The 20,259-nt window shown below is 34.7% G+C and overlaps 2 protein-coding genes and 1 long non-coding RNA gene across 12 annotated transcripts in view; 1 reads left to right on the top strand and 2 right to left on the bottom strand.

The window, feature by feature from the left end:
• Positions 1 to 16,688, top strand: part of LOC410956 (serine/threonine-protein kinase NLK) — a 181,611-nt gene extending 164,923 nt beyond the window's left edge. For 3 of the 8 annotated variants that reach the window (XM_016911230.2, XM_016911235.2, XM_016911236.2), the window contains exon 10: positions 15,753 to 16,688. In XM_016911230.2, coding sequence (XP_016766719.1) covers positions 15,753 to 16,005 — 253 coding nt within the window. In that variant the 3' untranslated portion in view covers positions 16,006 to 16,688. Of the gene's footprint in view, positions 1 to 3,059; positions 3,428 to 3,513; positions 10,390 to 15,752 lie in introns of those variants that run through there. The other 5 variants (XM_016911232.2, XM_394432.7, XR_003304377.1 and 2 more) reach the window with 4 other exon arrangements.
• On the bottom strand, positions 9,946 to 12,076 carry LOC113218651. The gene is made up of 2 exons (XR_003304380.1): positions 10,451 to 12,076; positions 9,946 to 10,381 (listed from the first exon to the last, which is right to left on the bottom strand). It is a non-coding gene; the product is annotated as an uncharacterized LOC113218651 (long non-coding RNA).
• LOC113218650 lies at positions 13,685 to 19,804 on the bottom strand. 3 transcript variants are annotated; one of them, XM_026439679.1, is made up of 3 exons: positions 15,770 to 15,909; positions 14,735 to 14,892; positions 13,877 to 14,560 (listed from the first exon to the last, which is right to left on the bottom strand). In XM_026439679.1, exons 1-3 carry the CDS (start codon positions 15,799 to 15,801, stop codon positions 14,433 to 14,435), a joined length of 318 nt encoding a protein of 105 aa, XP_026295464.1. In that variant the 5' UTR covers positions 15,802 to 15,909; the 3' UTR covers positions 13,877 to 14,432. The 3 variants fall into 3 exon arrangements, 1 of the variants encoding a protein (XP_026295464.1); XR_003304379.1 differs by lacking the exons at positions 13,877 to 14,560; positions 14,735 to 14,892 and adding exons at positions 15,298 to 15,667; positions 18,181 to 19,804 and having other exon boundaries at positions 15,770 to 15,999; XR_003304378.1 differs by lacking the exon at positions 15,770 to 15,909 and having other exon boundaries at positions 13,685 to 14,560; positions 14,635 to 15,098.
• Between the last annotated feature and the right edge of the window lie 455 nt (positions 19,805 to 20,259).

The following is a 20,259-nucleotide window of genomic DNA, read 5'->3' as shown; positions in this document are numbered from 1 at the left end:
AGAATTCCATTGGAATTAAAATTATTTTCGATATTTTTCGCCGCTTGGTTCGATGAAATATTGAAGATCTCTTTTAGGGGGAAAAAAAACAAATTTTTAAGAAGAAAAAAAGCAAAGTTTCCGCTTCTCGTGTCGCATTTTTCCCGCGAAACAGCGAGCGGAATTTCGCGAGAAACGGTCGGCCGTGCAAAAGTGAGAGAGCGGGGCTAACGACACAGCGCGGCGTCGCTTTTATCCGCTTTGGACGAGGCAGGCGGAGAAAAGAAGAGACGTTACTTTTTTCCTTTTTTTTTTTGTAAACTCCAGAAATAATTTCGACGCGGTCTAGGAAGGTCGAAGAACGAAGAAGAAAGGGAGAGGGGGTGAAATCGAGAAAAATATATATTTCCTTTCTTCTTTGAAGATTCTTCCAGAGATAATAACGTTGAATTTCGTTCTCGAGAGTAACTGACACGCGAACGAAGAGTTTCAGAAGCCAATTAATTCAAACGCTTTTTCACCTTCAGTTTCGACTATTCGAATAAAATATTCTCGAATGTGCAGTAACGTGATCAAATATATCGAGATTCTTTTCGAACGCGTTGAATAAAATTGAGACACGAAACTTTCGAGAATTCGATCTAATATTTTCGAGAGATGGATCTGTAACGAGTTTTCCGATTTTTCTTTCCTCGAGTTTGGCAAAGCAAAGCCCAAAGTTAACAGAGATTAGAGGCGGAGGAGAACTCGCGAGTATCGAGTCGTAGGACGGTTAGAAGGTGGTGGCTAAAGAAAAAATTAGGTGACGTGAAGGGGAGACGTTGCAAGAAACAGACGAGACAAATAGGGAAAGAGAGCTATAAAAAGAGGAATAATAATAACTTAAGATACATATATATATATGATCAAACTACGAAAAGTATTTAAAAGAGAAATAAAAAATATTACAAAATCGTGGTTAATGGCCGGCTGTCACACATGCTGACAGCTGCATGGAAATCAGATGAAGAAGCGTTTTTTTTTTTTTTTGTTCTTTTGTTCAGCTCCAAACTTAGTCGATCCCTTTCATACCGTTGTCGTCTTCTTCCCTGCAACTGTAGAATTTGAAGAGTCGAGGAGTCTTGTTGCGAACACGTGGCGAACGAAGTATTTCGAATCGCCTCGCCGAATCCTTGTCGTCGATCGTTCGAAAAACTCGAAAAAAAAGAACTCCGTAATCTTCTTGGGATTATTTAAACAAAGGATCGAATTTTCTATTCACTCAAAAACCGCACTTAACACACGGGAAGGGAACGGAAATTCACTGAAACGTAATAGTAGAAACTGATGATGGTTCGCGTTCGATCACTCGAGTCAAACTGCGCAATCGGTCGACCGTTTCGAGAGAACACCTGTGCGTTGACGCTTTTTCCTTTGTTTTCGTTCTTCGCTTCTACGAACTCGAGTTATATCGCGTATCACGTCGGGATACAATTTCCCCTGTGTTGATACTTTTTCTTTCGTTTTCTTCTGCGCTTTCTTACGTTCTCAAGTTATTACTCATCGTAAGACAATTTGGAATATAATTTGGCGTAATTTATATATACAAACACAATTATTTAAAACGGGAAATTCTTTACTTAGATTTTAATTCTTTTCGATTTAAATTTTCGAAATAATCCCAAGTTAAAATTCATTCCACCATCATTTTTCTTTACGAAGCCATTGTAATTCAAAGATCGACAACGATCCGGCGAATCGTCCGTAAATTATCGTCCATACATATTGTGAATACTTGATTCATTCTCACGTTTGAAACGATCTAAAACGCGATCGAGCATCTAGAGATCGATCCAACGATCCACGCGACTCTTCGAATCGATCGTCACGAGAACGCAGAGCGTTTCCTCTAAAGAGAAGTCTAAAAAAAAATGATACGATCTGCTGGTAGCTTGGATAGTTGCTTAGAAGTGCTTCTGTTCATTCGTAGTTTGCTGTTAACAGTATTTAAATTAATAAAAAGAAAAAAGAAAGAAAGAACGATATTAGTCGAGATGCAATATATAGTAGAAGTAAATGTGCAATTTATATAATTTGATATGGAGACACACGGTAGAGAGAGCGAAGTAATTATAGCCTATCAACACTTCGTAGTTTCGTTTTTTTTTTCCATAGGAAAAACCGTGGCCTTCTTTCTTTCCTTTCAAAATCGATTTTTGGATAAAGTTCTGTTTTTATATCAGGATAAATTATTAGGACCAAGAATTAGGTGCCTTTGTAATTAAATTATTTATTTTAAATGTGTAATCCTTTGAGAAAGAAAGATGGCGAGCTTTATTCGTTGTTTTTCTTTTTATTTTCAAGTTAAAAATGTTCTAAAGATTTCCTCTTCAGACTTCTTCTTTTCTCTCGTTTCTCAAATTTTTATTCAGATATTTGAAACAAATTATTTTATCCAGATTTAAACCAGAGTTACAAATATATTCTTAATACGTAAGAAAGGCACCTAATCAAGTTCTAAGATTTTATATATATATATACTTCGTTTCTATTTTTTTTTCTTTTTTTGACTTATTTTCCTTCATTCTTCCTTCATTTATTTTTTATTTTATTTCACATTGATCACACATTGGTCTGTCGTTAATCCGATTTGAGTTCGATACAATCCTCTCACCGTTTGTATTTCAACACTTTCGAGACGCACTGCTGCCACTCGTTGACGATATGCTGTGCCCCCCCATCCCCCTTTTTTTGGAATCACCATACCATATCATCCCTTAGCCCGATTGTTTAGATTTCGACGAAACTCGAAGTGCCTATGAATATGAACGTACGCTTTCGCGATGATGATTGCCCACGTTTTTTTTAAAATAAATCTTTAACGATATCGAGGAGCACTTTGCACTTTCGTCGTGTACAAGTTGTTAGTGTTCGAATCTCCGCGCGAAAAGAAGGGTATCGTCGAGCCTCTGTCAACTGTGTCGACAGATCTCTTCTTCTTCAAAACGAAAATTCCATAAAAAGAAATAACGACAAATAATGATAATAAATATGTAACAACGCTTTTTAATTTCATAATACTTGTGTCTTGTCTTGAAAAGTTGCAGAAAAGAGAAAAAGAAACCCTCGAGTCGTCTCGTTGATTCTTGGCTCGAAGATACTCTCGAAGGCTGTGGGGCTTAGTAAAGCTGCTAAAAATACGAAGAGGACGAAGAACAGACAGAGAGAGAGAGAGAGAGCTACGTATAAACGAATACGTAGAAAAATTTCCAAGATTTTACCAAGTCCCCAGTCCTTGTGTGTGTTTTTTTTTCTTCTTTTTCTTTTTTCTTTTTTTTTTTTTTTGAAAGCACGAAAGCGGAGATTTGAAAAGTAGTTACACACTTCTGTTTCTCCCCCAAGTGTCACTTGAAAGAATATATAATATACACCCTCGAATTATTAAAAAAAAAAAAGAGCGAGCGATGAAAAGAGAAAAAAAAAGCAATTAAAAAAAAAAAGACCCGTTTTCTCTTAAAATAGCAAGCACTAATGATCTGTTCGTACGACTTGCAGCTCCACAGTGGCTCATCCTTCGGAACTGCCACCCTCTCCTCACCAGTGGGAATAAAATTCTTCTCCGAAATCGCGAAACGGATGATGAACGTGTGGACGAGTTATTCTCTTCACGCGAAGAGAGACGTTGAACGAAGAAGAAGAAGAAGAAGAAGGGAATTTTTTCGACAGCCTGAAGAAAAAGAAAGAAAGAAGAAGGAAGAAGAGTGAGAAGAAGTTGTATAGGGAAGATGCATAAAATATACATACGGACAAAGTGAAAAGACGTGTGAAGGAATGAAAAGAGAGTATACACAGGCTGTGGAGGAAGGAAAATACGAAGGAAGCGAGATCGGAGAAAGGGAATCGGATATTAAAAATTAAGAAGAGGAGGAGCAGGAAGAAGAAGAAGAAGAAGAAGAAGAGCCAAGAGAGACAATAGACTGCCGAGCATATTTGAAGCCTCAATTTTCGACTAGCTATGATATGTATATACATAGACACGTGTATGTATATAGATATCTATAAATATATATTATATACATATACGGGGGGAGGAGCCGTAGGGAAGAAGAAGAAGAAGAAGAAACAAAGGTTAAGGGCACACGATACGAAGAGCGGAGCGAACGATTGAAGGGAAAAGGAAAAAAGAAAAGGATTTGTTGAATGGAATGGAATTTGTGCAGAAGAGAAAGAGAGAAAGAGGAAAAAAAAAGGGGAAAAGAGGAGGACGTGCGCGTAGTTTGTAAGAAACGGTCGAAAAGATGGGCCAGTCTTCTTTTATTTTTTCTTTTCTTTTTTTTTTTTTTATATATATACATACATATATATAGATTTTTTACATTACGCTTCTCATCGTTAATGTACTACACGTGTACACAGAATGCTCAAAAAACGGAGGGGAGGAAAGGAAAAAAAAAGGAAAAAGAAGAAAAGAGAGAGCGTTGCGGCGCGCGTGTTCGTGCAACGATCGATCGAAAAGAGCACGGAAGAAGAAACGGTATCGATCGATATATTTATAATATATATATATATATATATATATACACCTGGTTCCCTCATCTCGACGAATCTGGAAACTGGAAGGCGAAAGAGAAGCGTTTCGAGAGTACCTCGCGAGAGTACTCCGGTTTACCTTGTACCTGCTGAAGCGGAACAACGAGAAAAAGAAAGAGAGAGAGAGATAAAGACAGAAAGTATGTTGGATCTCGAGAGTTGATCGATGAGGAGAGAACCGTGTGATCGATCCAAGGACCCCCTTTGTTCCTTGTGGAACAAATATATATATATATATATATATATATACATTAACGAACACGCGCCCACCAAGTCGCCGCCCTTAGGAGAATGGAATTGTTAATCGATTCGTAATTGTGATCAGCGTGCATCTTCGATCGCGCCATTTTCTCGGGAGAAAGAAACTGCACGAAAAAGAAAAATGGATACGAAAGACAGAGAAAGAGGGAGACAAAGAGAGAGGTCAGCCGCGGTTTTGGGGAGCTCGGTGGCGCGAAGAATCCCGAATCTGATGAATCTTGGAAGGAGGAAATCTTCGAGGAAAAAGAATATATATATATATATTTCCTTCGTTGTGGAAAAAAAAAAGGGAATCGTCCTTCGTTTCGAGCGGATAATATTTTTAAGAACTCTTAACACGGATGGTCCTTCGCCGTTTCGGTCTAGGACCAGAGAGAATATTTTTAAGGATATCAATTCGATTCGACATGCTCGGATGAAAGGAGGAAAAGTCTGAGAGAAGTCTGGCGATACGATAAATCGTTTCGATTCCAATCAATGGGGATCATTGATCACAATGGGGGTCCAACGATTCCGGAAAATCGACTTGTCTATGTTAAAAAGAAAAAAAAAAAGAAAGAAAGAAAAAGAAACCCTGACTGATCCACCTGGCTGATCCACGTTCACGATTCCTTGGACGAGGAGAGAGACGAAACGGAAGAGAAAAAAAAGAAAGAAAGAAAGGAAGGAAGAAACAAGACGTGGTATCGCGACGTGGCGAGAGCCAAACGTTTCCTGTTTCCTGTTCGTGCGGGTGAGAGACACTGGAAGAAACTGGAAGGCTCCAGCTTCCGTATCGAGTCGCTGCGAACATTTTTCTTTTTTTTTTTTTTTAGTTTATTTAATAACGAGCTACGAACAATCTCTCCACACGATACGGAAAAGAAAGAGGAATGAAACAGGAATGAAAAGAAATTTTTTCCAACAATCGGGAATTAATTTCACCGAAATTCCCGTCCCTTCGGATCATCATCCCTGAAAATCATCGGCGATCATCCTGTCAAAGATAGCTCCCCTCCCTTTAAAGAGGAAGGGTGGAAGGGGGATGACGACATTGTTCCTCCGCGACAAGCATCCTCCATGCGAGAAGATATATATACCTAGGAATCGTGTTGATTCTTAGATCACGACAGTGGATCACGCGATTTATTTCCAATAATAATAATAATAATAATAGTAATAATAATAATAATAATAATAGTAATAATAATAATAATAATCATAATAATAGTAATAGTAATAATAATAATAATAATAATTAATGCACTGCCGACGAATCGTGGCGAACACACACACATACACAGACACAGACACACATACATACACATATACACATTATATATATACACACGTGAGTGTCGTGAACTTCTTGAGGAGAACTTTCGAGGATTATCGCATCGAGATGAAGATGAAAAGAAACGAAAGAAGATCGGGATTTTGTTCGAATCGTCCAGAGAGAGAGGGAGGGGGATCGTCTTTATTATTTTTTTTTTTTTTTTGGTGTAGATAAAAAAGGAAATAATAATAATAATAATAGACGATTTTAGTTTAATTTTTGTAAGCGCGCTTCCGTTGCGAGATCTCGCTTTGGTTTTTCTTTCTCTTTAAATAAATCTTTGATTGATATAATAACAAGGCTCGAAACCAAACGGCCTCTCGAATTAGAAATGCCCGAATTTCTATTTTCGAAATTGCGTTTGAACCTTGCTTAAGTTAAACAAGTTTCTTTTCTTCGCGTGTAGTAAACCCATTTCGTCCACGTGACGATCGACATTGTGATTGCCTTTGGAAAAAGAAAAAAAAGAAGCGAGAGGAGTTTTTTTCAATCTTCTCGATCAAAAATTAATAAGGCGAAACGATCGTCGATCATCGTCGAGATGTGTTTACAGAATAATAGTAATAATAATATTAATATTAATAATAATAATAATATTAATAATAATAATAATATTAATAATATTAATAATAATAATAATATTAATAATAATAATAGTCGATAATTCTTTGTCACTTCTTGAATTCAAACGCACTCGAAGGCCAGACGACGAGCACACCGGTATATCTATAATTACGTTTCTTGAGTGTGATTTTTTTATTTAAGGAACTTTAGATAGCCAGTAGAATATCCACGAGAATTACCGTTAGGGATCTTTTCTTAGGTAGCGATTTAGCGTTAGCGTAGCGAAGGAAAACTCGTTTTCATTATTCCGCGTTTGGGCGACAGAGACGAAGCAACGCATGTGTTCTCTTTTTTACGCAGACTCGTGATCATTTCTACTCTTAATAGACCCTTGGATCCGCGTGGATCGGGCAAAATGAAGAAAAGAAAAGAAAAGAAAAAAAGGGAAAAAAAGAAAAATCAAAGTCAAAGTAGCGATTATCGTTTTTTTTTCTTTTTTATTATTATTATTATTAAGTATTCTTTGAGCGATTGTATCGAGGCGAATAAACGAAGGGGGGAAAAAGAGATTATAAAGATCGGTTTTTAGAAGAGAGAGAGAAAAAAAGAATGGATTTTGATACACGCGAAGAGAAGAGAAGAGAAGAGAAGGAGCTTCTTCCCTGCCGAGAGACGAAACGAATGAAACGGACGATTATTTTTTTTCGGATCGTTCATCTTCGCAGAGAAGACACTTCCGATATTCTCTACTCGATCGAGATTATAAACGATAGTTATATCCAAATCTTTGCGATTTGTCATGCGTGTGCTGAATAATATTTCCGTTAGAGTTAGAGAAAAAGAAAAGAAAAGAAAAGAAAAGAAAAGAAAAATCGTGATACACTTCCTTTCTTCGATTCCATTGTCTTTTTTTTTTCTTTCTTTCTTTCTTTCTTTCTTTTTTTTTGTACAATTTAAAAAAAAAAACAATGCCGGTCTTACCCGTTTTCGGCTAGCTGTGAAGCGTTTCTCCTCGTCATTTGTAAATACGTCATTCGCGTTCACCGTGTACATACATAAATATAATACGCAAAAAATAGCTCATGAATCGAATCAACTAGCACCGAAGCAAACGCAAACAGCGTCGAATAAAATAATAATAATAATAATAGTAATAGTAATAATAATGATTAATCGAAATTTTCGTCGTTGTCTAATCACAGGCGATCGATAAACTGCGAAAAATAATTTTTCGTCCCGTTGTAAATGAATTCCGCCCTTTCGTCGATCGAACGAAAGTGAAATTATCGTGTAATATCGATCCACAAGCATGAAACGTCGCCTTAATTAGAAACAATGAAAATTGAACAGAGTACCACGGATACTTGGACGGATAATGCTGTTTCCTCTCCGACTTTTCCTGTATATGTATTCCTATAATTTTACGCTTCGTCGAGACTGATGATTGTAACCTTTTTTTAATTGGGTGTAAACGAGTCAATTAATCGCTCGAATCGTGTCAAAAACAATCCTTTTCTTCAATCGATTTTCTTATTTTTCCAAAAAAGAAAAATATTTATATATTAGCTTTTCTTCGATAAAATTAATCGATAATAAAATGTATATTGTTACATAATATTATGTATGTTTACAATATATTGCAATACGTTTAATTATATTGCTGGAAAATTATTCTGTGTAATCGAAATGAAAAAATATCGTGAATCTTGTGAACGAGGATTGTTTTTAACACTTAAATTTCTTTACTTCTTCTATGATAAATGTATAATTTCAAGATTAAATTATTCGATCCGATGAATACTTCTTTTAGAACAATTTTTAATTTCATTATCGTAGAAGAATTCGATCAAATAATAACCCGTTAAGAAATTAAATTCTTCAATTGATAAACAATATCACTGTGTGAATCTAAATCTCAACTTTTTAAAGTAGAAGTAATTTTTTTTTTAATCATGATTCTCACAACAGCAATGCACAGATGATTGATTTTGTTTTAACCTTTTAACAGCCTTTTTATATATTTCCAATGAATCGTCAGTCTCGTCGAACGATAAAATTAGGGAAGCAAGTGCGAAAGAGAAGAGAAAAAACAAAGAAGGAGAATTTATTTACCATAATCCTTTCTGTTTCTGTAAGAGGAAACGTCGCGATCTCGTCCAAGTTTCGCAGCGGTCCGATTTAATTAATCGAGCCTAGGGGGACGAAAGGGGAGAGATGGAAAATCTCGGGGAAAGAAACGAAGGGAGGGGGAGGGGGGAGGGGATGTACGAGTGGGCAAATGTGTATGCGTGCGGTACGAAACGAGAGAAAAAAAAAAATTGGAATGAGTGCGATCGAGCGAAAATTAATGTTTCCTATTAAGCAGAGAGAACAAAAAAAAAAAAAGAAAAAGAAAAAGAAAAAATACAGATAACACTGTAGAAATGTTTACTTAACACAGAGATTTGTAAATAATTGTAGCTCACTGTAGCTGGTCAGTTGGGCATTTAACGATATATAACACACACACCTCGGGAAATAAAAGAAGAAGAACGAGGCGACAATGAAGTAGCAAACGAAGAAGAGGAAAAGAAAGAAGAGAAGGAAGAAGAAGAAGAAGAAGAATATAAAGAAAAATTCGAAAAATCAAGAACATAGAGGATATGAATGAAGCAAGAACATTCTCTTCGTGTTGTTGCACACGCGTATATGTACACACACACATAGAGACGTACACGCGTATATGTATATATATTATATATATAAGAACGAACATATTTTTTTTTTTTTTTTTTTTTTTTTTTTTCTTGGAAAATTCATCACACTTGAAACGTGTGCGCTTTGTTGGTTCTCTCGGTGTAAAATTGGGAACCCGTGGAATATAAAAAAAAAAAAAAAGAAAAAAGAAAATAATAACTGGAGGCTAGGTGATAATGCGTGTAAGTCGTAAGGTACCTATGTTATTAGATAATGACTAATTAAGCGAGAGAGAAAAAAAAAAGAAAATCCACGTATACTCCTCACTAGCGAATATGCCTTCATTGTGGAAAGTGGCTGGCGCGTGATGCACCAATAAAATTGCTACGGATTTAAAAGAACAAAAAAAGAGAGAGAGAAAAAAAAAATAAGGAAAAGAAGACGTTTGCAAACGGTGGTTCTCTTGTCTCCGATTTGGCACGTCGACTTTTTTTTTTTTTTTTTAACATTATTATTATTATTCATCTCCTCCACCTTCACTCATTTTTTTTTCTCTTCGTCTACTTTTTTTTTTTTTTTTTTTTTATATATGTATTTTCAGTTCTACCTCTAAGCACTGACCTCTGCAACGTTTCTTTCACAGGTTTTTATGCGCACTGTTTTTTTCTTTCACACAGTTTCCTTCTTCGACACAGCAATCATCGTGCACACTGAGTTCGGTTCAGCTTTGCTTCTTTTTTTTTCTTTTTTTAATCACCTTTCGTTTCTATTCAGGAGAGACAGAGCCAGTCAATGATAACCAATAATTCCATTTCGAGGATATCGTACCAAATACTGCCAAGAAATCCTGTCTGTTATCTAATCCCGCGACGACAGTGAGCCACATAGTAGTAGGGAAATTTAGAACGAATTAATATAGGGATTAGACTGTACTTAAGACACCTTTTATATAGTTCCTCAAAACTTCTAAAAGACTTGGTCAGGTTATACTTCCTCTGTGAAGAGGAGAATCGTCTCCTAAAAAAGAGAATACAAGAATTTAGTATAATTTGAGATGAGAAAACTTGTAAAGTTTTTAAATCGTACCCGATAATTTGCACACTGTAACTCGTTGAACACTCGTTGAAATACCATTAAATACCACTACTTCAAAGGGCGTTCTTCTCTTAAGATCCTAGAAAAAAAGAAAGAAATAGAAATACACGCGTATAAACGAGCACAGTAGAAGTGATAAAATTAAATCTTATATGTATTTACTTGAAGAAACGACTGGCGTGTCTCTCCGCGTGATTTCCTTCCGAGATTGATCCGCACACGCACACGCATCAGATTTCGGTGGCCAAGCGACGAGGCAAGAGAGGAGACGCAGGTTTTTTCTCGTCGCAAACTTCTCACGAAGAAAAATCTTCTGCGGGCAAGGATCGTCATTTGCCCCCGAGTATATTATATATACACACAAAGCCAAGCACTTTTCGCGTGTACATACAATTGTTGGAATACAATTTTCCTTTCCTTTTTTTTTTTTTCGACGAAGAAAGGAACTTTTTGATGGGAGAGAAGCGGGAAGTAATTCTGTCGCCGCCATCTTCGTATCGTCGTAGCTCGGAGGATGGAAACGTGACGACCTGTCGTTAGTAACTAAGAGGCCTTAATATATTGCGTTTACGATATATAAACACGCGTATAAACATACACACACGCCATACACACACACACATACTCATACACAAGTCGTAAGTCGATTTAACTTAAATATAAACACGAGATTAGAATAGTCACGGGAACACAAAGGAAAAACACATTGGAAATATTGAATTGCGATAGTACAGGGCACGATATTTAACGAAAACGAAAGAAATTCGATTAATTTAGAGAAACTCTGGAGAACCCTGCGACTGCAAGATATTTATAAAAATAAAGTAAAGGATAAAATATTTGAAATTTTCATCGTAGAATCATTTTAAAATGGTAGGCACGGTGGTACAATATTTTTCCTCGTTGCAGAATCGTTTTAATAAACGACTCGTGTGTTAGGACGGAGAGTTTAAAAAAAAAGAAAAAAAAAAAATAGATACCTTAATGTACAGAATCGAAATGCACTTGAATTCATTGCTCGCTTGAACCCCATCGATGTATCCAGCACGGTATTTCCATCCAAGTGTGAACAATATATTCGAAGTTTTAGAACGAGTTTTAATTCCAATTTAAGGATTGAGAAAAAAAGAAAAAGGGAAAGAAGCAGTCGTGGGGGTCTTAGAAAACGATTTTAAACGCGGCGGATCGCCTCGTTTCGTTCTGCGTTCGAATAATCCGTTGAAACAGGTCGAGGAAGAGAAGGAATCGTTGTGGATCCGTTTATGACGGACAGTAAAACACAAATGGAAATGGCTTCTGCGTGATCTCTTGGTGACTTCGTTTAACGACGAGGGAGGGGGAGGGGGAAAGATCGAGAAGATCTGGAGCGAAGTCTTCGATTTGTATCGAATTTTTTTTTTCTTTTTTTCATTAATCGATGAAACGAGACGTTCGTGACAAACAACAATTGGCAACTGTTTTTTCCATCGTACGTGATTCTACGATGCCTGCACGTTTGGAAAAAAAGGATAGATATTAAAGACTGCGACACACTTTGTTCCATTTTTTAAAGGAGCAATATTAAATTTTTAAAAAATTACATTTAAGGAATTGGAAAGTTTCGATTGAAAATTATTTTTAAGAAGGAAGGATTTCTTCATCTCGAAATGAATTTTCGTTTTCGAAATATTCTAAGAAAGAGAGAGAGAGGAATTATACATATATATAGTTCAAGAGACTCGAAGATTGACGAAGATAAAAAAAAAAAAGAAAAGAAACGCAAGAATGGAACGAGGCGAACCCATTTTTGTAGAGAAGAGAAGAAACCAGTTTTCCAGACGCACGGTCTTCTCTTCGTATGCAGAATAGAAGGTAAAAATCATTCGCACGTGCCACATTTACAGCGTATCTCATTCTAAAGAGGATTCTACCGATCGTAGTTCTTCCCTTGGAGTTACAGTTTTCGCATCAGCACTGCCAATATACCATTGTTAAATTAAAGGAATCGCCATCGACCCCATCGCTTTGTTCGCGTTGTTCGATTCGTTGGTCTCGTTCTAGATTTTTAAGACGTTGGAGGAATTTTTCATTAAGATAGTTCAGAATTTTCCCACTTCCCACTTTATTAGAATTTACGAGACGAAGCAGCCATCTCGTTACAAGTGTATCCATTCGACTTAATCACTTAATATTTAAACCCTAATTATACATTTTATGACCGAGAAAGGTTTGAAAGAAGAAGATAATCCCAGTTGTTTTAAAGGAAATTACAATTAATTCTTCGTGCTTTTTATCAGAATGCGAAAAAGTAAATAGAAAAATTTATTACAGATGAACAATATTATCGAATCTGAACCACTTTCTTAGGCGATATAAGGTGTTCAAAATAAGAATAAACGTTTTATAGATCGATTCCCTCGAATCGAAATAATTCGTAAAATTCGTCCAACGTCTCCGATAGTCTTGAATTCCGTAGCAAGAATGGCAGGGCAGAGAAAAAATACAATTTTCGAAATGAAGTGAAAAATAGTTCGTCACGTGCGTGTAATATCTGTAAAAAAAAAAAAGAAAGAGAGAGAAAAAAAATGAAAATGGCGACCGTCGAGGGGAGTGACTCGACGGCGAGCACACTGTTAGCACTCGTAAGCGTGTAAATATTAGCGTGTAACCTCGAGAATTCGCGTACCTTGAAAGTAGCCCGAAGCCTTTTCACATTTAGCGATTAAAAACGAAACGAAAGAAGAAGAAGAAGAAGAAAATTTCGATGTTCCCTCTGTATATAAGAGAGGAAAGTTGCATCGAAGAAAGAGAAAAAGATGAACGAGGAAGGAAGAAAAAAAAATAGGCAGGCACAAACAGTAAAAGACCTCAAAAAACCCGTGTTGTTGTACATAGTAGCGTAGAGTTCGATCTAAGATTTAAAGAAAAAAAAAAAAATGTTAAGGTTCTAAGGTTTTAATCGTGTATGTACTTAAGAGGAAAAAGAAGAAGAAGAAGAAGAAGAAGAAAAGATTATTCGAAGACGAGCATTTTTTTCGATGGGCGGACACGTATTTTTTAGAATTAGCTAACTGTGTGAATGTTGAGACGAATTGTGCAAGTTCAACCCGCGTTTTCCAATCTCAAATCTTATTTCTTTCCCTCCGATCCCTTCTTTTTTTATTTCTCCAATTTTTCCCTCGCTATAATCTTCCATTGTCGAGCTAGACTGTAAGATAAACAAAAAAAAAAAAAGAATCGCTACACTTTCGAAAAACTCTTGACACACCCGTTATATCTCGAGAGCTCGCCCGTCACGATTTTCCTTTTGTCGTGAAAAAAAAAGAAAAAAACGTTCATTTTTCGAGGCGGACGCGGCTCGTTTTTACTCTCTTTTCTCTCTATACACATACGTATAAATATATATATATGTATATTAAGTATATATATATATGTATATATACTTAATTAATAAAGGACAAAAAAAATGAAAAAAATAGCTGGTACTTTAGGAACTAGGGCTCAACGATCCGGCACTTCTCGATTTAGAAAGACGATTTAGCCTCTTCGAACGCATCGCGCGAGGATATATTTTTTTGTAACTAACGAAAAATATCTCGACGGCATGGTTTTACTCGCAGAACTCGCTGTTGAACAAACTTCTCTCTAGTATCTTTCTCGCGTTCGTTCATCGAATACGATCGTACTAGACTCCGATATATAAATATTATTACATTTTTCCTCGTGGAAAAGAAAAGAAAAGAAAAGAAAAGAAAAAAAAATAATAAAACAAGATGTCTTTCGCTCTCGAAACAAAACGCCTCTCGAATTTTTCTTCGACGTTCACACCGGGACGATCTATGTTTCTAGATGATATATATACAAAGTGAAGTGTGCTAATGATAAAATTCACGAGAGAGAGAGTGAACGAATGAGTGAGTGAATGAGTGAATGTGTGTGAGAGAGAGAGAGAATAAAAAAACGAAAAAGTGCGAGTGCTCGATCGTTGATCGATTTATGATCGTCTATTTAATGTTCTGCGTGTCCCTTGTTCTTGGTGTCTTGTACTTGTAAATATATATAACTCGGGCCGATTGGAGTCCTCGACGTTCTCGGCGATGAAGAGATCGATGAGATAACGATCTAAAAGAAGAAAGAGAGAAAATTCCTCTGTGATAGCTTTAAAAAATAGAATGACACGTTTCGAAAAAATTCACCTTCGAAAAATTAAATTTATATTATACTCGAAATTCGTCGAAACTTAGATTAATAATTTTTCACAAGTAGTCGATCATCGAGATTTATCATCTCACATACGCCAAAAATACGATAACGTCCCAGGACTCCTCGAGGGCGGTTTCCCAAATGTGGAGTTGTGGCCACGCGTGGAGAACCGGCCTTGACAGGCGAATCTTGACCTCTTCGTGGACTTCGTGCGTTTAATTAACCCTCGATCAAGGCCGTGACCACGGTTTCTGTAAATATATATATACATATATATATATGTATTAAGGGTGAAACTTTGTCGGCGATACGTGTACGTGTAAAGCGATAAGCTGTGTGAAGCTCTTTTAGAAACTTTATGGAAACAATTTTCGTATGTACAGGGTGTTTCATTTATTTGCCACCACGTGTCTGAATATTTCGTTATTATTAACGCGGCAAGAGTTACAAGTTAAGAAAGAGAAATTATTTATACTTGCACGAGACACGAGAATAAAGACTCTTGCATTTGCCGTTAATAAGAGGAAATTTTTGATTGGGTGAAAAATGAATGGAACGATTTGTGCATGCACGAATATTCTACGGATATTCTATAATGTAATGTAAGAAATTCTTTCGTGTCGATGCTATTACACACGTAGGATCGTTTCTATTAGCGGATATGTATACTTTTTTTCTTTTTTTTTTTTCTCTTCAGAGGCGAGAATGGACGATCGTTCAGATTGGATGAATTCGACGATCATCCATTCTCGCTCCAAACCACTCTAAATTCACGGCCAAAATAATGTTTAGGGATGCTCGTATGCCTTCTACACATACACCTGAACACACACATACACTTGTAAGATTTATACAATTTATCTGTGGGTGCGGGGTGTCGAATCGAATGGGCGCAACCCCTTCACCGTGGAGAAAAGAGATAAATAATAAAGAAAGATGTAAGAAAAATTCTTCTTCATGTACAAAATTGGCTCCAGGAAAAGGATGTTTGAAAAATTTCCGTGTCGTATCTATTCTCTCATTTTTCTAAAAGTTAATAAAAAAAATAATATTAATAATTAAGGTTTCTCAAAATTAATAATCAAATTAATATCGATTATAAAATTTACAGATTTATAGAAGAATTACCTGTATGGAGTTTCGATCAATCGATCCCACATCCCGTGCACACGTCATTAATTGTACGTATTTCTCTTCCTCTTCCCAGCAACTTCCTCGAACTTCCTCTCTCATCGATCATAGTGGAAAATCGTTGGGAAAGAGCTCGGTGCAGGGATCACCAGGAGATCGTCGATCGTCGATCCTCGATTCTGAATATCGATATTGAAAGTGTCCGCCTTGTGATAAAGGCGGGCTATCTGTAATATATATTATTATTATTATTAATAATCTCGCAACGATAGGAGGCAAGAGTTGATAATATTTGTAGGTTAAAACGGAAAAAAGAAAAAAAAAAAATAGGGGAACGAAGTAGAAAAGGCTGATCTCCGCCGTGTAATTTTTGTATTTTCGGGTAAGCGAGGCCGGCCGAGGATTTAATAATATATGGTAATTGTAAAACAGTACAACAATTGCATCGCGTTTATTAATACGATTAGTATAATAGCGAATAATACTTGTAACATAAGAGGAGAGAGAACGGAGAAATATGGAGAAATATGGTTGGCCGGCGATTTCCTGATGAACTCCTACGATTCCTCGGAAAATGGAGAGATTTAAGAGAGATATTTTTGAAAAAAACTTTTCTCGGAAGATATTTTGCACGAAATTTCGAATACGGGTGGAAGAGAAGAAATTTTTTCACGATAAGAATTCTCCGATTAAATGGAGAAGGAAAATAAAATTTTTAAAGAATCGACACGAGTCGTTTCCTCGATCGAGAATTTTTCCACATGAATCGTTGATGATAAAAGTTCGAGGTTGCTTTCTTCGAAAATATATTCTTAGAAAACACGTGATAAGACTCAAGATCATCACGATGGCGATGTACTCAGATGTAAATAGAAACTGTAAGTAATTTAAACAAAAAAAAAAAAAAAAATACACACAACCATTAAGTAACATTACGTGTCTACGATGCCTATATCTGTTTAATCTACGTAACGAGATGGAAGCAATTAATTATTGCTGATCACTATTAAACTAATAACTAAACAGCAGTTTATTCTATCTGTGTGTGTCGGTTTCGATTGGACATAGATTTTGTATCACCCTTTTTCTCCGTGTATGATGTGTAGCCAGAAAGTCGATTTCGAAAAGAACGGAATAATTTGTTTTTTAATATAATTAAATTAAAGATTAATAAATAGAACTTACGAATATACGAATGAAATAAAAATTTTATCTATGATTATAACTTACTTACGTTAATTAATATTACGTTAAAATAAACTTCTTTTATTCATATATCGTTAAAATTTTACGATGCACGAAATTTTTTTGAAATTTTCACAATCGTCGTAAGATGATCGATACCACACCATTGGCTGTCAAAACGTAAAAAAATTTAATATAATTTATTCCGTTCCCGTCGAAATCGACTTTTTCAATTGTAGATTCAATCGTGTCTTTCACAATTAAGTAGTGTTTGTAAATCGATTTGCGATAGACGGAGTCGCGTTTATTCGAAACTAGCTCGTAATTTAAAACGTACTGTAAGGAGCCGACCATAACGGTATAATGTCGATACTGTCGCATCGATACTATCGCGTCGATCCTTTACAAGGGAAAAGAGGAATTCTCGCAGGCTATTCGATGTACGCTTTCGATCTTGATCGCAGTCGATATATTTCGATTTATCGTGCACATACGTCGTAGATATGTCTACGCACCGAATGCTTGAAGACCAGTTTTGAAAAATTTCAGACACAAAATTGCAAAATTCAGAGGAGCATTTATTGAAAAAAGGCACTTAAAGCAATTCTCTTGATCAAAATGTCAAAACAGCCAACCAGAATGAAACTTTTTATTCGTTTAAAGATAAAATTCTTACATTTTTATCGAGTGTAAAAAATTTAATAACGATTATTTTTTGGAATATACGCATTTTGTCTTAATACATCGATTATTTGATCAAAATTTAACAAATTTTTGAATGTGCATAATTTTTATAACTTCTTTGTTTGAAATTATTTTTAAAGCAATTTATCGAATAAAAGATATTCTAATTATATATAATTATTCGTAATTATAGAAGTAAAACATTTAATTTATACAAAATTCTTTTAATGTGTAATGCAATTGATAACATTTAGCAGAATATTAGCCTATCTAAAATACGACATTTGCATCAATTTAACAATTATACTTATAATTAGAAAAAATAATTAATTATCGTATGAATTTATAAATATATACAATATATAAATCCCTATAAAGCCTTTTTTCAAAAAGCTTCTCAATCACTTTTATATTTTCTTCTTAAAATTTTTAATCTTGTTACTAAATATTGCTTTATCAACGAATTTTCACTCAAAAATACAAAATCTAGTTAAATTAAAAAATTTTAATTTAGTATTCGAAAATATTTCTAAATTTACCTTTCTAGAGAAAAACAATCACGAAATTGGTCTTGAGCTCTTATTATTTCTGTTAACTAGCTGTAAAAACTCGATGAATTATGGCCGCGTCGAGAATCTTTGACGAAGAATCGAATGCGAATTGAAGGATTTATCTTTCCATTCTTCTTCTCCCTTTGGATTCTTCGTAGAAAAGAACGATCGATTGATACTTTTCGGTATATGCACATTTATCGTTGTAGAAAGTGAAACTTCACAGAAAAAAAAAAATAAAAATCGTAGTCGATTCCAGCCTTTCTAATTCCAAATGCGTCGTGCTCGATAATTTTCGACTAAACAATCAAATACAAATGGAAAACTGCGAATCAAAAAAAGAAAAAAAAATAAATCAGCACGAAAATCACACGGGTGAACAAATGTAAAGAACACGTGCATGAATATACGCAACACATACGTACACACAAAGATATTCAGAAAAAAATTAAGATTAATAAGCGAGACGATTAAACTTTCCAGATGAAATTTCTCGATTGCTCGATAATTTGCATTCGCACGTTGTATAATTTCTCACGAAAACATAAGAACGATTGTGTAAATTAAGTTTGTAAGGTTATCTTCGACTGGTAGCGTAAGAAACGATCGAATGCTGCGAGAAATCGAATTCGTTTCTCTTTCGAGAAATTATCGTATCGATTATCGATTAGCTGATTCGATTTTAATTTTACTTCAGACTATTAATCTAATTCTTATAAAGAGAAAATAAGAAAGATAAAAATATAAAAAATTATTAAATATATTTTGATTTCTCGTTGCATACGATTAAAAAAAAGGATTCTAGTTTGTACGCATAATAAAATAGCAACAGCAACAACCGTTTTGTATAGTGCAAGCACCATTTTCGAATACGAAAGTTTAATCGAAATCATTTCGAAAATTCGACGTTAGCTTTCGGATGATCGACAAGCAAACGACGAATTCTAAGAACGAAATAAAGAGAATAAAAAAACAAGAAAAAAACTTAGAAAAAAGGAAAAAAAATACCAGAGCATTGAAGACTGGCAATCAAAACTAACGTAGGCAGATTTATTCTGGTGTCTAGCACGATCATAGCAGCGACCTTGTCAGCATGCAACTGACTCGAATACAAGAATTATTTTCGATACGTATCATGTAAATGATAGGAAATGAAGGAAGTTGATTCGTTTGTTTTATCTAAATTATTTATTCTTGAATATAATTTATTAAAAAGAAAAGAAGAAAAAATTGAAGAATATTGTTATGACTATAAATTTGACGAAGAAAGAATTTCATGAAATTTTGTACGATAACAGATAAAATAATTTTGTTGAAACATAGAGATAGTTGATTTGGTATGCAGCGATGATAGTGCTAAACAAGAACAGATCGGCGAAGGGAACTAAATGCAATTTTATGCAACTCTCCTTCAAAGAAAAAAATAAAAAAATAAAAACAAATAGATCGTACAGTTTTGCGAGTAAAATGCGCGTCTAATGTAACGCTAGTGAGTAGATAGGTAGGTACCTGCATTTCATGAAATTTAACATGCTTGAATAGCTCCTCAATAAATCGTTATACATGTTTTGATAAATCGTTGTTATTTCTTCTTTTATTTAACCTTTGCACTTAACCATACTTATGAAATATAAAAGAATATCAATTATTATATTTTAAAAAGCATTGATTTAAAAAATATAACGTTTCTTTCTTTTTTTAAAAAAGTAATATATTCATTTTATTGAATATTTATTTGAATACTGATAATGATCTACAATATTGATTAATCAATTTAAAATAGTTTTAATTTCCTTTCTTCAAAATCTAACTGAAATATTTAATTAATATTTAATAATCACTTTAAAAGATTTACTTTGATTTTATTGCATTTATTTATTAATAACATAAGTTATTATTTTTATTATTCATCATACAAAACTCCATCCTTTTTATAAATATATTATTTCAAACATTATATATGCATTATATTATTTATATAGATATTTATATAGATTATTTATATATTATTATTATAGATTATTTATATTATTTATATAGATATTTATACAGATATTACAATATATT

The sequence above is a fragment of the Apis mellifera genome, linkage group LG3 (genome assembly GCF_003254395.2).
Source record: "Apis mellifera strain DH4 linkage group LG3, Amel_HAv3.1, whole genome shotgun sequence".
Taxonomy (NCBI): Eukaryota; Metazoa; Arthropoda; class Insecta; order Hymenoptera; family Apidae; genus Apis; species Apis mellifera.
Note: the sequence above shows the minus strand (reverse complement) of the source record. Positions and strands in the feature narration are given on the sequence as shown.

Bases quoted from the DNA above. Each gene is read 5' to 3' on its own strand.
- LOC113218650 (XM_026439679.1), bottom strand. From the start codon at position 15,801: ATGTGGGATCGATTGATCGAAACTCCATACAG. The intron at 14,893-15,769 runs GTAATTCTTCTA...ATATATTTACAG, and splicing joins TTGATCGAAACTCCATACAG to AAACCGTGGTCACGGCCTTG. The intron at 14,561-14,734 runs GTATGTGAGATG...TTCTTCTTTTAG, and splicing joins GACGTTATCGTATTTTTGGC to ATCGTTATCTCATCGATCTC.